At 42.5% G+C, this 17367-nt stretch overlaps 1 protein-coding gene across 1 annotated transcript in view; it reads right to left on the reverse strand.

Moving 5' to 3' along the window:
* Positions 1-17367, reverse strand: part of LOC137562089 (mucin-2-like) — an 84455-nt gene that overhangs the window by 32807 nt on the left and 34281 nt on the right. The window contains exons 3-5 of the mRNA XM_068273426.1: positions 13141-16047; positions 12164-12262; positions 293-414 (exon numbers count right to left, since the gene is read on the reverse strand). Of these exons, the coding sequence (XP_068129527.1) occupies positions 293-414; positions 12164-12262; positions 13141-16047 (3128 nt within the window). The remainder of the gene's footprint in view (positions 1-292; positions 415-12163; positions 12263-13140; positions 16048-17367) is intronic.

Consider the following 17367-nt stretch of genomic DNA (forward strand, 5'->3'; position numbering starts at 1 on the left):
ATAGTTAGCTCGAATACCGACTCGAATAGTGAGCTCGAAGTCCGAGGTCGAATCGAATAGTAAAAATTATTCGACTCGAATATTCGACTGACCTCGAATAATTTACTATTCGAATTCGACCAAACTCGAATTTTAAAAAGGGGTATTTGAGCATCACTACCTCTGCAGGCACCCATATAAACAATGGATATGGGGGGAAATTTGGGAGCCAAACTTCCACTGAATGTGGTCAGCTTGGCGCTCAAATTTCTTGTTTCCTAATAGAACCCCCTTAACAATGATATTAACTCACCCTTATTTTGAAACTAATTTCAAACTCTTTGAATTTAGGAGTATTTGGCTTGGTAAAGTCCACATGAAAAATCTCTTCAGGAAATCGCAGTGTCACATTTACAGTTGCGTTGATAGTTTTTCCTAAAAGGAAAGAAGGAGATGTCTGAAGTGGATAAAGACACAGCACAATTTCAAAATAAATAATATTATAAATGAGTAATAAGGAACTTCACAAAATAATCAGGAAAAATAATCTGTGGGTACTTATTCTTAGGTGGCTGGTGATATATCAATATATTTAAGGGACTCCGAGCACCTCTCATGGGCATGCCTTTAAGACAGCCGACTTCCAACAAAGTCTGGAGGAGCCTCTTGCAATGGCCATGCGTGTCACTTCCTCTTCCTGCTTCATTCAGTGATGCACTTCTCTAGCAGAGAAGACGGGTGACTCGAAAGTTATTGTATCACTTTAGAAAAGGACTCATGTAATCAATGCAATCTCGGGATTACAAAAAAGATTCCCAATAGAAAAAGCTTTATTGATACATATACAAAAGGGTATATCCAAAAATAGAAAAGTATAAAAACACACAATTCTTCGATATCAAGTAGTGGGTCCTCATAGAGCCAGAGACATAAAAACACTATCTGATTTAGCTTGGTAAGTGATTATTGCTTTGTGGGTATTAAATTTTTCAAGGCTCAAGCCTCGAAAGTTATAACATAGCAGGGATGGCAGCCGCAATATTTAAAATTGAAATCGAATGAAAACTATTTGGTGTAGAACGGTGATTCAAGCATCAAATGAAAGAGGAGAGCACAAGCTACAGAAAGGTATGCATCTTTAAGTACTTTGCAGTACTGGTCTGAGTCTTAAATCTTAAAGGGACTCCGAGCAGTGCAGAAACTATGGAAAGATGCATATCATTTTAAAGCTATCTTTCTCCTCTTTCCAATGATATATAAACCGCTGCCCTACGCCTTTTAGTTTTCGCTATTTTCGCGATTGAAATTGCTGCGGCCGCGATTTCAATCGCGAAAATAAAGAAAACTAAAAGGCGTAGAGCGACGATTTAGGTGTCGCCAGAAAGAGGAGAAAGAGAGTTTTAAAATGATATCCATCTTTCCATAGTTACTTGTATTACACAGGACGACACTTTCCCCAGTGTCAGCAGCTTCATTCAGCAGAAACAGTCGGCCTGTGTAATACAAAGTAACTATGGAAAGATGGATATCATTTTAAAGCTCTCTTTCTCCTCTTTCTGGCGACACCTAAATCGTTGCCCTACGCCTTTTAATTTTCTTTATTTTCGCGATTGAAATCGCGTCCGCGGCAATTTCAATCGCGAAAACTAAAAGGCGTAGGGCGGTGGTTTATATATCATTGGAAAGAGGAGAAAGAGAGCTTTAAAATGATATGCATCTTTCCATAGTTTCTGCACTGCTCGGAGTCCCTTTAAAGACATGCCCATGAGAGGTGCTCGCTCGGAGTCCCTTTAATATCAGCGGGCCATTTATTTGTATATCAAGTATTTGTTATAATTTAAGTAGGCCTCAGTTACTTGGCCTGAGTTTTATGTAAAAGGCTTGTCCGCAGTGTATGCCTTTAAAATAGACAGAGGCATCTCAGGGATACTGAGAACATGTTCCTAAGAGAAGGCCATCGGTTTACTCTGACCTCCACTTACAGGACAGGAACAGTAAACATTGGCCATATTTACTAAACATTCACATTCCCGCATCTGGGTCAAGTGCCTCATCGATTATTAATCGAGTAGGTGTGTATGATGACACCACACCACAAGTGAGTCCACCAATAGACTTATTTAGGGGGTGGCGAAGATGATGTCATATTTAACTCTTTCCTAGCCGGTATTAAAGCTGGAGCGAGCAATGGAGAACTCACTTCTGCTTCTTCCTTCTGCACTAGCTCGCAAGGCCGGCTGGGACCTAAGCATGTTCGTCCTTTCTGTAATCTGATATAATGGATGCTGTACATATGTAGTTTAGTGTAACGTAGTTAGGAAGAAGGTACCTGATTGACTTCAAGAGGGAGTCTAATCATGAGCTTATAACGCAACATGAAGATTGGCATGGCTAGGATATGATGAATGTATCTATCTGTATTCCTGTGACTTGAATAAATGACGGAAACATTGAAAGAAGCCGGAGCAAGTCTATATCCTGTTTGCTGTGTGGAGAGTCAAGTGATCTCACAGTCTGTGAGACGATGGTGTCGAAGCAAGGTGATAAGAACAGTTTATAACAGTGGTGCCTGAAATCCTTCCCTGCCTAACTATACAGGCAGACGGGGCCGGGGCCGACAGAAAATGGTTTCAAGATATTCCACAGCAAAACAAGCGGAATAGACGGACACGGACTGTAAAGCTTATCACGCTGAGACTGATAAGCTGGTGTGAGTAGTGTGTGGGAGCCAAGCACACAGCTGCAATTCGAGAGAACCAGCGGCGACACTCGTGGATGTTAAACTTAGACTGACAGTGCACATCAGTCCTTGCCTAAACCGGGTCACAGGTGTCTGGAAGCTCCGAGGCCGGCTGGCAGCTGCCGCTGGAGATGATCCGCTGAGCCAGTGTGGGTACACAGAGCTGACGCTCAGTAGTTCCAGAGATCCACTCAGTGTCGTGGAAAGTTGCCAAAAGCTGGTCGAATTCGCAGGCTTACGAAGTCTTCTGCTCAGGCAAGTATGTTTTACGTTGTTGTGTTGCATTATCTTTATTGTAGGAGAGGAGGATAATGTGTTAATGTGTATATTCGGTGTTAAGTGCAGCATGGTGGCTGCGGGCTTCTCATCTCTCCCATGCATGGTGGGAGGGGGAGTCTGGTTTATGTGCTTGGTTTTTTTTTTTCTTCTCCCTCTTCAGATTCAAGCTTCCTGTGTTGTATATTTACGGAGTGGTTATCTTTGCATTTGTCTCAGGCATGTTTGTGCTGGCAAGAAGTTTTTTTTCTCTTCTCTTCTCTTCCAGTCTCTACAGAGGCTGGGAAAAAGGGGGGGGGGGTCCCCCGCAGCAGGAGATAAGCCAGCGGTGCTTCAGTCTGTTGGGGCTGGATGGGGGGGAGAGAGGGGAGAGAGGAGGAAAGCGAGTGTCTTTCTGTTTGTGAGATGTTCTGCACGTTTCTCGCATTTCCAGTCGGGCGGTTCTTAGTTATGTCTGTGATAGAGTGAGAAAGATTCCTACGTCTCTGGGGATCCGTATGTTTGATTGCAGTTCGGATTACAGCTGAGACGTGAAGGAATGCTGAGGCTGATTTTTGTGCACTGTGGATAGAAGCTGTGTGTAACGATGCATAAAAAAGTATGTTCTATTTGTGTTTGCTCTCTCTCCTAGGTCTATAGGAACGAGAGGCTGCTATGGGAGCAGCCATCTTGGCTGGCAGTCCAGGACTCAAAATGGTGGCAGTGGAGAGAGCCCGCCCCCGTGAGTCATGGCCCCTACACGTCATGGCAGGGGGGAGGAGGGGCTGGGGGATCCACGTCACGGCAGGCTGTGCTCGCGGCTCCGGGCAGAGCAGCTGAAAGGGAGGGGGGGAGAGATACAGAGACATGCTACTGTGTGTCTCGGGTTTCAACGTATTTCCCTAGAGTTTTTCCCAGAGTCCATGGACAGGAATGCCAGAATAGGAAGTGTTTCCCAGCTCGGTGCAGGGACACACGGAGCAGTACAGATCGGAAATGGGTCTGTACTGTGTTGCTTATGGGATTATTCCTGTAAGTGAGGCACCTTAATGGGTGGTGCAGCATGAGTTCCCAATAGAAGGAAAGGGGGACAGCGCATCAAAGGGGGTGCCGGAGTTGGAAAAAAGGGAGTTGACCAATTCGGGTTTCCGTCGCCGCTTCTGCAGAGCGGTAACGTTTTTTCCGGTTTTGTCGTGAATAGGACCAGAGCTGGACTGAGAGGTCTATGCTGGGCTGGAGCTGTTTTGTGTGCATTTTTTTTTCGTCCACTGATTGGTCAAATATGTTTTTCCAGCTCTTATCAATTGTAGCACAAAGAACAAGGACTGACAACAGTTCATGGGGCAATTATACAGATGATAGCATTGCCGTTTACAGAGTGACAGTGTATCAGTACGCTGTTTGCCATGTGACTACCTTCCATGTGGGCATTCAGGGATCTGCATACAGGCATGTGACGCTGGTATGCTTAGCCCTGCACCCTGTGTAGTTTAAGTGCAAAGTGCTCCTTCCTACAGGGAGGCAGCCAGTTTTTTTTGGTAGTTTAGGTGGTGGCACGGCAAACATTGGTCAGAGGGTACAACACACAGAACTTCTAGCAGAGCTGGTATCGCGATGAAGTTCTAGACAAGTAAATGCGATAATGAGTAAGAGCATTGCAGGCTCACCTGCAAAGCAGCATCAGGTGTGGCATCCGTAATCTGTGCATGCGACGGCCGCGCATGGACAGATAAGGGGGGATGTGGAGTGAGCTGCAATGGGGGAGAGCTTCCAAAGGTGAAGCGAGCTTCCATAGGTGAAGTCCGCGGGAGCATATTTTAAACAGGTAAGTACTGAAGATAGTACTGAGGTAGGGGGGTGAAGTTTAACTCCAATCTACCAATAAGAGTAAACAGAGTTCAGGAGAACCATAAAGCAACGAGATCAATTACGATATATATTGATCAATTTAAAGTGTAAAGAGTACAAGCCGCAGGGCGAATCCCAAATCATTAATAAGAATTGATTTGTTTGTATTTCGATTTCAGGTGTTTGGCAATATGGAATTGAGACAGCTGCAGTGCTGGCAGCAAAGATGGAGATGTCAGTCGGATAAGCGAAAGGTTCCAGATGCCAATCTAAGCTTGGAGGAACACGAGATTCCTGAAATCGGAAAGAGACTAAAACACGAGATTCCTGAAATTGGAAAGAGACTAAACCACGAGATTCCTGAAATCGGAAAGAGACTAACAAAACTGTCGGAGCAAAGCATAATGCAAAGTGCTAATGTTTTTCTTTCCCAGGGTGGTGCTTTTATAATGAAGTGTACCATGCTGATGGTGATCCTAGGTTGCCATTCCGTCCTAGGAGAACGAAGAGAGGACATTCTCATGTATAATAAGGGGTTAATGAGAATGCAAGGCCCAAGCATGTTAATGTTGGGTGACAAAGGTACTGATCCTTTCACACCTCCCTCCGCTTGGCACAGATGGACCATGCAGGGACGGAGGAAAGGAGCACTTGTGCCAGGAGAAAGCAAATTTCATGGCACAATGGGGGTGAAAGGTCTGAAGGGTCAAGTGTGCGGGCAGTGGGAATTTAATGGCAGTGTAAATCTGCTATTGAATGCCACACTCCCAGAATCAATGCACCGATCCAAAGGTTTGTTAAAAGGTACATTGCAGTACAATGGGTACATGCAAAAGGTGGAGTGTGTGATTCAGGGGTACCTTGTCTTGGTTATGCAGAGTGAGATGGGTCCAGATTGGAGAGGAACGAGCAGGAGGCGTCAATTCTCTTACCAGAGAGACGCAGGGGACCACATCACACTCTGGAGCTACCAACAGAGAGTGCCTCTGAAACAACTATACACACGTAAAGGCTGGAAAGCCAAGGGTGGGAGGTTCTCGAAACAAGAAGTAAAAATCGAGATCAAGCCACATTTCCAGGTGACAAAGAGGGTGGGGAGAGCGGTCCCGGGGGAGGGAAAGCCCACACAGGGAACCCCATTCACACCACACGGGTCACAACAGGGGACGATATTACACAGTCCATATGCAGCAGCTTATCCTCATGATAGTTGGGTAAGTGATGAGGTACTCTTAATCGAAAGATTGCAGAGAGTACAGTCTTCCCGACCTCAGGTACATAGTGTGCCTCAGGACATAAGGGGGGAAGAGGTCCAATCAGGACAGCTGGGGACATATTGTGTCAGCGAAAGATTGGACAAGGGGAGGTATATTAATTTTTCTGGAGAAGGATCTTTTGCATGGCAGCTTCGAGATGTTTGGGTGAACAAATGGAAACGGTGCAACATTCCTTTAGGCACCGCCACTTCCTTAGTTCCCACCTCAACCCATGTCTTACACCAGGACCTGAGAGGTCAACCTTTTTTGGTGCTAGACAGGGAGGTGAAACAAGTAGAGTTGTCCTCATGTGGGCAATTCTTGCAGAAGTACCTGCGTTGGCCGGGGCAAGTCAAATTTAGTGAAGATGCCTGCAGGCTCAATAACGCAGAGTGCGAGGCTACCATTCAAAAGATCCACCCTGAAGCCCAACAGATAGTTCCGGTGGCGGAAGGAAAGGTTTGGTTTTTTAACATAAGGTCTAATGATACATTCAAGGTATATTCTCATAATTGTTCCGATAAGGGGGAGTTTCCAAGGGGAACATATTGTGTGAGTGGAGATCCCATATGGATCCTGTCATCCAGGTTTGATGACGTTGTTTCTCAAATTGTTAAGAGAACTCTAAAGGTCAAAGTTTCACGGGTAGTTCCCGTCCTGAAAGAGAACACGACATGGGACAAAGGGGAACAGGGTTTGATCCAAGATGGCCACATGTTGTTACAAAGGTTAAACAAACAGTACACTAAGTTAGAGGTAAGATTTCACCATGATACAGGTGATCTTAACGAGGTAGAACACAAAAATGAGCAGGTGAGTTCCAGTCTGCCCTGGTGGACAAAGGTTCCGGTGATGTTCCAGGGACACTCGGACGGGGCATCTGCAGTTCCAAAGTTCTTTCTACACCCACTGGTCGTCTGGATGGGGATGACAACTTTAGGCATCGTTATCCAGGTGAGGTTGCGGGTTAAAATTACGTAAAATAAATTAACCGGTCCAGAGATTGGTGCCTCATAAACAATCTCCGGAACCAATAGTTTAAATTAAGGGATATACAGGGTTACGGGTATAGGTTTAGTAGTACCTAGGAGCTGATTGTATAAAGGCGCTCTTTTAGAAGGCACCTGGCACTGCTCCGTTTTGTAACAACCAAACGAGTTTCACTTTTCTGTGGTCATGCAAGTTTGTGAGTGATACGCAAGTGACGCAAATGCTGAGCATGTGGTATTGAGGGACTTAGAAGTAGGGCCTCCCCAGAGAGCCTGGTTACAGGAAGACCAAGAGGTCTTGCTCTCTCTCTTCCAGGGGTAACCGCCTAGAGCAGAGAAGTTGTGTGAGCACGAACATCGAAAAGTGAAACATACAAGAAAGAAACCAGGTATTGGGAGGTTCAGACGCTGGGATCTGCGGGTCAAGCCGTTTTAGGGGGGATTGTTATAATTTAAGTAGGCCTCAGTTACTTGGCCTGAGTTTTATGTAAAAGGCTTGTCCGCAGTGTATGCCTTTAAAATAGACAGAGGCATCTCAGGGTCTGCGTGTAGCAGAAGATACACGCAGATACTGAGAACATGTTCCTAAGAGAAGGCCATCGGTTTACTCTGACCTCCACTTACAGGACAGGAACAGTAAACATTGGCCATATTTACTAAACATTCACATTCCCGCATCTGGGTCAAGTGCCTCATCGATTATTAATCGAGTAGGTGTGTATGATGACACCACAAGTGAGTCCACCAATAGACTTATTTAGGGGGTGGCGAAGATGATGTCATATTTAACTCTTTCCTAGCCGGTATTAAAGCTGGAGCGAGCAATGGAGAACTCACTTCTGCTTCTTCCTTCTGCACTAGCTCGCAAGGCCGACTGGGACCTAAGCATGTTCGTCCTTTCTGTAATCTGATATAATGGATGCTGTACATATGTAGTTTAGTGTAACGTAGTTAGGAAGAAGGTACCTGATTGACTTCAAGAGGGAGTCTAATCATGAGCTTATAACGCAACATGAAGATTGGCATGGCTAGGATATGATGAATGTATCTATCTGTATTCCTGTGACTTGAATAAATGACGGAAACATTGAAAGAAGCCGGAGCAAGTCTATATCCTGTTTGCTGTGTGGAGAGTCAAGTGATCTCACAGTCTGTGAGACGATGGTGTCGAAGCAAGGTGATAAGAACAGTTTATAACAGTATTCCTTTAGTATTCCCATGAAGTTAACTCCATGTAACATCTGGAAAAACTTCTCAAACACATACAGTTATTAGCACAGAGGGAGCACCACGCACATTCCTGCTGTAACGTGAAAATTGCTATCGTAAAACTGGTTGAGCCACATACTACCATAGCAATGCAATCATTACCAAGGTAACGCACAGGGGCCTTGATTCCCTAAAGAGGAACTCCAGTGAAAATAATGTAGTAAAAAAAGTGCTTCATTTTTTACAATAATTATGTATAAATGATTTAGTCAGTGTTTTCCAATTGTAAAATCTTTCCTCTCCCCGATTTACATTCTGACATTTATTACATGGTGACATTGTTACTGTGGGCAGGTTATGTAGCTGCTCCTAGCTGTTTTGGCTGTTAGAGACAGCTGTAAACAGCTAATTCCTGTCTGTGAACCTTGTTACATTGTAACAAACTGTCAAAAGTACCGCAGTACTCAGAGCTTCTTGTGGGAGGGGTTTCGGCACAAAATCAGTCATACAGCGCCCCCTGATGGTCTGTTTGTGAAAAGCATTATATTTCTCATGTAAAAGGGGGTATCAGCTACTGATTGGGATAAAGTTCAATTCTAGGTTGGAGTTTCTCTTTAAACTGTGCTGCTAAAGCAGTGCAGCTTAATGTGAGGGAGCATTCACTGTACATGTCTTAGCAGTGCTTGTTGCTATGTAAGGAGCGTGCCTTCCTTAGTTATGTGTGTTGTTTACATAGCAGCATGTGCAAACCTTAAATGAATAAAAGTAGGCGTGACCAGCATAGGATGGTTCAAAATGTCGACTTATTTACTTTCACAGGGTGAATAACATCAGCCCAAACATCCAACTTCAGGTCGGAATGTAAAAACAGCTCTTAGAAATAATTCATAGCTCTCAGATGCATACCAGTGAATGAAGGACACTGTCGCCATTAGGAGCGGTGTAACCGCTCTTTGTCAAGTGATAGCTATCACTTGACAAAGAGCCGTTATACCGCTCGAAACGGCAACAATCCGCTGTGAGCAGACCTGGCTGCAGTGTGGACATAGCTTTATCCTGGAAGTGTGTCTTAGGTAATAGTAAAGATGGACTTGGGGTAAAACCTGCAAGAGCCCTACCGTATATGTACATCCACCCAGGGGATTGAGTACTAGTGATTATCGTAATATGCTAACTACGATAATGTGAACATTTGTGTACATTTTCACAATTACAGCCTTATATAATTACTATTTGAAAGTTCAATTCATTTTGTGCAATCTATTTGCAATTTTGTGTCATTTAGTGGTAAATAACATAGCCCCCATACATCGTAACCAAAATGTCTATATATGTTAAGGAGAATAGTGGGAACTAGTAAAAAAAAACAACATTTTTTTAAAGACTCGTCATTTTTGTGTAAATCAATTTTAGAATTGCAAGGCAAAAATGTTTTTTACACTCAGAAAAATGACTGTTTAAAAACCATTTTTCCTTTGCGCATTTATAATCGATTTTCACAAAAACTACAAGGTCTTTCTGAAAATTTTTTTTTTGACTTGCTACCACTATTCCCCTTAACATACACCACTGGGGTGGTTAGGATTAGGCACCACCAGGGGAGGTGGTTAGGGTTAGGCACCACCAGGGGAGGTGGTTAGGGTTAGGCACCACCAGGGGAGTTTTAGGGTTAGGCACCACCAGGGGGGTGGTTAGGGTTAGGCACCACCAGGGAATTGGTTAGGGTTAGGCACCACCAGGGGGGGTCTAGGGGTTAGGGATAGGTATAGAGAGGGTTCTGTGTGTTAACGCTAATTTTCAATAAAATAAACAGAGCTAAATAACGATAATGCTTTGACGTTAAATAGTGATAAGCGGCAAACGGATTAGCGGCAACACCATGACCCATTATTCGCAGGTGCCATTTTCAGATGGATCCAAAATGTTTCGTGAATACTACATGCCTTATCACCATGGTGATAACTCTAGAAACGTTATTAACCACTTTACCCCCGCGCATACGTATTTCTCCGCCCCTTTTTCCATCCTTTAAAAACCAGGGACGGAGAAACACGTACTTTCCGCGTTCCCGACGCTGCCCGCGCTCCCGCTCGTAAACACGCCGCCCGCCGCTAGTAAACACGCCGCCGCCCGCTCGCCCAGAGATCAATGAACGGGAAAATCCATTCCCGTTCGTTGATCTAAGCCCCGCAATGATCAGCTGCTCTCCTATGGGCAGCGCGATCATTGTGAGAAAAAACTCACGTGTCCAGCCTCCTTGTTCTTCCTCCAAGCTTCCGGAGGGAAGCTTGGAGGTCGCATTAAAACAAAAAGTTACTGTGGCCATCTTGTGGCCAAATAGTAAACTACACCCTACACATTTTTCACATACAAATAAATGACTTTTACACATAAAATTAACTCATTACCTCCCACACTCCCCATTTTTTTTTTTTTTGTAATTAAAAAAAAATTAAAAAATTTACAATTAAAAAAACTACATAAATAGTTACCTTAGGGACTGAACTTTTTAAATATTTATGTCAAGAGGGTATAACACTGTTACTTTATAAACTATGGGCTTGTAATTAGGGATGGACGCAAAACTGAAAAAAATGCACCTTTATTTCCAAATAAAATATTGGCGCCAAACCTTGTGATAGGGACATAATTTAAATGGTTTTATAACCGGGACAAAAGGGCAAATACGTTTCATGTGTTTTAATTACAGTAGCATGCATTATTTAAAAACTATAATGGCCGAAAACCGAAAAATAATTATTTTTTTCCCCACATTTTTCCTATTTTCCCATTAAAACACATTTAGAAAAAAATAATTCTTGGCATAATGTCCCACCTAAAGAAAGCCTAATTGGTGGCGAAAAAAACAAGATATAGTTCATTTCATTGCAATAAGTAATAATAAAGTTATAGAGGAATGAATGGAAGGAGCGCTGAAAGGTGAAAATTGCTCTGGTGCTCAGGGGGTAAAACCCCTCAGTGGTGAAGTGGTTAAAGACAGGTGATAAGCTTAGTGAATTGAGGCCAATGTCTTGATTGAAAAGTTGTCTAGTGGTGATCAGCCGAACTGTTGCTTGTTCACTGTGATATCATTGCAATAAAACAATATTTTCATTGACTTTTTTTTCAGATGGGTGATGCCCAGTGCTACTTCACAGTAACCCACATGAACAAGTTAAAATATATTACAATAGTATTACACTATTAATATGCATCACTAGATGGGTCCCAAGACCTCTTAATCTTGTATCTGGAGGCCCACCCTTGGGGTTAGGTACATACTGTATACAAAAAAAGCCAATGGACTTCAATACATCAGCCATATATATGGCAACTGGACATGGGAGAGAACTGAAATTGTTTTAAACACATAAACTCTGTAATAAAGCTAAGGTGGTTAAACAAAGCATTTGAGTGAGATGGGCAATTGAAGTCTTTGAATATCTATGAATGTTTACCTTGTGACTGATGGCCATATAAAAAAAAAGTTGAATGGTTTCAAATATATCGGATGGACAATGAGGACTGCAATTATTAGTGCCCATAGACAAAAATCACTTAGATAAATCAATAAAGGGTCTTTGGACTACTCTATATTTTTTATTTTAATTATTATCTTTCTGGCCATGAAGTCCTGGGTTGGAGGTAATGTTGGGACAATAGTGTGCTCTAAAGAGGGTCTTCTTTGCAGCCTCCATAGTAGACCACAGGGGTATTTGCCCCATAGACTGTAATGCATTCCATGAGAGAGCACTTCTATGTGGGCATTTTGAATATAACAAAAAAAATTATGACAGAGCAGAGGTTTGCAAATCCATACAACCCAATTTGAAAAAAAAAAAAAAACATTTTCCCCATGTGTTACCTTCAAAAAGTGAAAAGCTTACCAATTTCAACACGTTGTACAACAGATTCACATAAAATGCCAATAAATCCTTCTATACAGATGCATTTAATCCCATCGAAGGTGCCATATTTACATTTAGCTATAGGAGAAACAGATTGACAAGACAAGGTGAATAATTAGAGAGAAGTACGGCATGATAAATGTTTTGTGGAAGGAAACAGTGCTAAACTGACTACCAAATTATTAAGAAAAAAAATGAGGATCATGAGAAAACAATCTGAGCTGAATACAAACTATAATTGCGAATATAGGGGTTGATGTGGTATGAATGGAGAATGGTGAGAAATATAGATATAGATATACATTTTTTATTAAATTGCCTCTTATTAGCTGGTGAAAATTTGCAAAGCAAATGTTTTGGTTATAGAATATAGTGAATACTGTTGAAAAGTTTAAGTAGTAGAATTTATACTACTGTCGTTTCAAATAAACACCCATAGGAAAAAAATAAAGAAATAAAAAAATTGGAAATGTGGGTACTATACATGGCCAATTAATTTTTTAAAAAAATGAACAAAAAAAACAACAATTCCACTAAGGTCTTTTATGACGTGATGTAGCAAATGTTTACCAACTAAATGTTTACCAACTAATACTGGACCTTTTTTTTTCTGAAATCCATTGAACTACTGTTCCCAGCATGTCTGCTGCATTTCCTGCAGAGTTTTGCTATACTGTAGTGGAACTCTATTGTTGCAATTCTTTGGGCACTGGTATTTTCATAGGCGCCTATGGCATGCCCAAATTTCCACAATGCCACTTACGCACAAATTGTCTATTTCAAAAACAGCTCACAGAGAGGAGATGGTAGGATATTGACAGCCCTGGCTTATTAACTCCCTGGAGAGTGTTTCGGCTTTACAGTAAAAAGCTTGAATTTATATTTGAAATCAGCCAGCATATGTACCTAAACAGACACACAATTATAGGAAAGTTATTTTTAAAATGTTTACTCACGTTCATCTTTTACTGTAATCCTGGTGGTAGATGCAGTGCTGACTGTTGTTGGTAAGGATTCTGTAGGTGGTGGCTCTGTGATAATTGCTTCAGTTGTGACTTTTTCTGTTACTATTGTTTCAGGTTTTTCTGTGCCAGTTGTAGACAAAATTTCTGTTGTAGGTCTGTCTGGTACACCTGTGGTTATTGCTGCTGAAGTTGCTGGCTTTGCTGTTGATGGTGTATCAGCTCCTGTTAAAGACGTTAAAGTACCTTCTGGAGTGGTAGTCCTTGCTGTTGATTCAAATCCTGTTAAGGCAGTTACAGCTTCTGATGTTTTTGTATTTTGGGAAGTTGTTGCTTCTGATGTAGGAGGAGTTTGAGGTGCTGTTATACCAGTCATAGTTCCTGTGGGTGCAGTGGTTGATGGTGATAACTTTGCTGTTGGAAGTGTTTCAGATCCTGTTATGGCAGTTGCAGTTTCTGATCTTTTGGTAGTTTGTGGAGCTGTTTCTGCTGGTGCAGAAAGTGTTGCAGACTCTGTTACAACAGTATCAGTTTCTATGTAAGCAGTGGTAAAAGGAGTTCTCGCCGTTGTTGAAATTGTTTCAGATCCTGTTATAGCACTTACTGTTTCTGATGTTTTAGTAGTTTGTGAAGGTGTTTCCCCAGTAGGTGCTTTGGACTCTGTTATAAATGTAACCGTTTCTACAGTGGCAGTGGTTAATGGTGTTGTTAGCTTTCCTGGACCTGTTGTAAGTGTTTCAGATCCTGTTATGGCAGTCATAGTTTCTGATCCTGTTGTAGTTTGTGAAGGTGTTTCTTTTGTTATGGGAGATGTTTCAGGTCCTGTTATGACAGTTATAGCTTCTGTTGAAACTGTGATTAATGGTGTCTTTGCTGTTGGAAGTGTTTCAGGTCCCAAGGTGGCTGTCAAAGTTTCTGCTGTTTTTGCAGTTTGAGAAGCTGTTTCTACAGTTGCAAGAGATGTTTTAGGCTCTGTGATGACTGTTCCGGTTCCCACTGGAGCTGTGACAAAGGGAGTTGTTGCTTTTGCTGTTGGGGTAGTTCCAGATTCTGATATAGTGGTTACAGTTTCCGATGTTCTTGTACTTTGTGAGGCTGTTTCTTCTGCTCCTGGAGGTGTTTTAGGCTCTGTTATGCCAGTTGCAGTTACTAAGGTAGCTGTGGTAAGTGGAGTTGAGTGTGTTTCCGTTTTTGATACATCAGTTGTGGGTAGTACTGTTTTTGCAGTTTGTGAAGTTTTAGCTTCTTCATCTGTTGAAAGTGTTTCAAGTCCTGTTGTAACAGTAACTTGAGATGTTTTTGATATTGTGCTCATTTCTGTAGGTATTACAGATTTTGTTTTAGCAGTTCCAGTTCCAGTTTCTGCTGGCATTTCACTTGAGACAAAAGTTTCTGGTGAGGTGGTATCTGATACAGTAGATCTTCCTACTGTTGTGGCACTTACAGAAGGTATTGCAGGAGTTTCTCCTGTTGTTTCACTTGGTTTAGTTACTTCACCTACTGGTGGAGCACTGGGACTGGTCACAACAGGAGTATTTCCAACTGTGGCTGTGTCTGGTAGAATCCCAGGACTGGAAAAAGCTGGAGTATTTCCTTCACTGGATGTACTATCTGGTACAGTCCTGGCACTAGTCAAAGCTGGAGTATGCCCATCAATGGATGTATCTGGTGGAGTAATGACACTGGTCAGTGCTGGAGTATTTCCATCAGTGGATATATCTGGTGGACTACCAGCACCGGTCACAGCTGGAGTATATCCATCAGTGGATGCATCTGGTGGAGTCCCCGTAATGGTTACAGCTGAAGTATCTCCTTTAGTGGATGTAACTGGTACAGTCCCAGAACCAGTCACAGCTGGAGTATCTACATCAGTTGAAATATCTGATGAAGTCCCACCACTGGTCACAGTTGGAGTTTTTCCATCAGTGGATATATCTGGTACAATCCCAGTACTGGTCACTGCAGCAGAAACATCTCCATCAGTGGATGTATGTGGTACAGTCCCAGCACTGGTCACAGCTGAAGTATGCCCATCAGCTGGAGTATCTTCATCAGTAGGTGTATCTGTTGCAGTTCCAGTGTAATTAACAGTTGCAGTTTCTGCATCTAGTGTTGTTTGTAGTACAGTCCCAGCACTGGTCACAGCTGGAGTATCTCCATCAGTGGGTGTATCTGTTGCAGTTGAAGTATCTGCATCTGGTGTAGTAGCTGTTACAATCCCAGCACTGGTGACAGCTGGTGTATTTCCATCAGTGGATGCAATTATTACAGTTCTAGTGTCAGGAACAGTTGTAGTGTCTGCATCTGGTGTTGTATCTGGTATAGTCCCAGCACTGGTCACAGTTGGCATATCTCCATCAGTGGTCGTATCTGTTGCAGTTCCAGTGTCAGGAACAGTTGTAGTGTCTGCATCTGGTGTTGTATCTGGTATAGTCCCAGCACTGGTCACAGCTGGAGGTTCTCCATCAGTGGTTGTATCTGTTGCAGTTCCAGTGTCAGGAACAGTTGTAGTGTCTGCATCTGGTGTTGTATCTGGTATAGTCCCAGCACTGGTCACAGCTGGAGGTTCTCCATCAGTGGTTGTATCTGTTGCAGTTCTAGTGTCAGGAACAGTTGTAGTGTCTGCATCTGGTGTTGTATCTGGAATAGTCCCAGCACTGGTCACAGCTGGAGGTTCTCCATCAGTGGTTGTATCTGTTGCAGTTCCAGTGTCAGGAACAGTTGTAGTGTCCGCATCTGGTGATGTATCTGGTACAGTCCTGGCACTGGTCACAGTTGGCGTATCTCCATCAGTGGTTGTATCTGTTGCAGTTCCAGTGTCAGGAACAGTTGTAGTGTCTGCATCATATGACGTATCTGGTACTGTCCCAGCACTGAAGGCACTCGTCGATGTTTCTGTGTCTGAAACATGCAAGAATAAATGCGGTAGGTCTATGTGCAACATTGCTATCGTTAACATGTTTCTGTTTTTATTATGTTTTTTTGCAAATTTTGCCATTTTATTATTTGCCATTTACAGAAAATTTATGTGAGAATTACAATTTAGCTGTAAGAGTCTATTTTCACTATGTCTGAATACACAGTGACAAATAATGCCCTATCAGATTGCAGTGTCACAGCCATCTGTCACCATAGTGGGCGCACAAGCAGGACGGCCGGCCTGCCATCTTTGCATAGATCCTTGACAGGGAATGCATTTGAAAGGAATATAAATAATTTAGAAGAGTTTTTACAAGGAGATGGACTAGTTGAAATGCACGCTTTACATGCACGCTATAGCACTTTAATAATTATGTTGCATTATGCGATGTGGTGTGATTGGCGTATCGCCTGAAAGCACTAGCTGACTTTCTGACAATCACTTTTTCCATCCCTAAAGGATTATTTTGTTTCACTCCTTTTTTGCATATTTTGCATAATTTTGCATTTCATAGATTTTTTGCATTATTTTTGGAAATTAATTTTTTTTGGCACGTTTTTGAACTTTTTTTCTAAAGGGATACAATAGAGTGATATACATTAAGTATTTTTTATCACATTACTGCATTACTGATTGTCAGCTTTGATCTTGATATTTATTCAAACATTTGATCTGGAGGTGCATTGATTATATTGGTGTATACTGGAGAATTTTTAACAAGTTTGTAAATTGTTTTTTAACGTATCAGTATTTGTTCAATAAAATTTACGTTATTGTTTTATGGAACATGGGAGTTGCAGTCCAATTAAAGACTCTGAAGCCTCAAAAGAAAAAAAAAAGTTTTACTCCAGAGTCTTTTTTAGCATTAGTGATCTACCTGAAACGCCGCATCCCCATGGCTGAACTCGCAATTAAAACCCCTGAAATCCCGGGGCAAAAGATCCATGACTTTCCAAGTCGTGGATTTTGCTGCCTGGGGGAGGCAGAGCTTTGGGCAGTAGCTCTGCTTCTACTCACATCAATCTGCGCTGATCGCCGCCTCTCCCCACCACTGTCAGTGAAAGAAGACTGAGAGGGGTGGGGAGAGGTGGAGATCCATGCAGATTGATGTGAGTAGAGGCAGAGCTACTGCCCAAAGCTCTGGCCTCTACCCGGAAGCACTGCCCAAATCTTCCCCGGGGATTTTGAGGGTATTAATTGAGAGTTCAGCCGCGGGGATGCAGCATTTCAGGTAGGGCATTAATGCTAAAAAAGACTCTGAAGTAAAAACAGTTTTTTTTTGAGGCTTCAGTGTCTCTTTA

The sequence above is a fragment of the Hyperolius riggenbachi genome, chromosome 3 (genome assembly GCF_040937935.1).
Source record: "Hyperolius riggenbachi isolate aHypRig1 chromosome 3, aHypRig1.pri, whole genome shotgun sequence".
Classification (NCBI taxonomy): Eukaryota; Metazoa; Chordata; class Amphibia; order Anura; family Hyperoliidae; genus Hyperolius; species Hyperolius riggenbachi.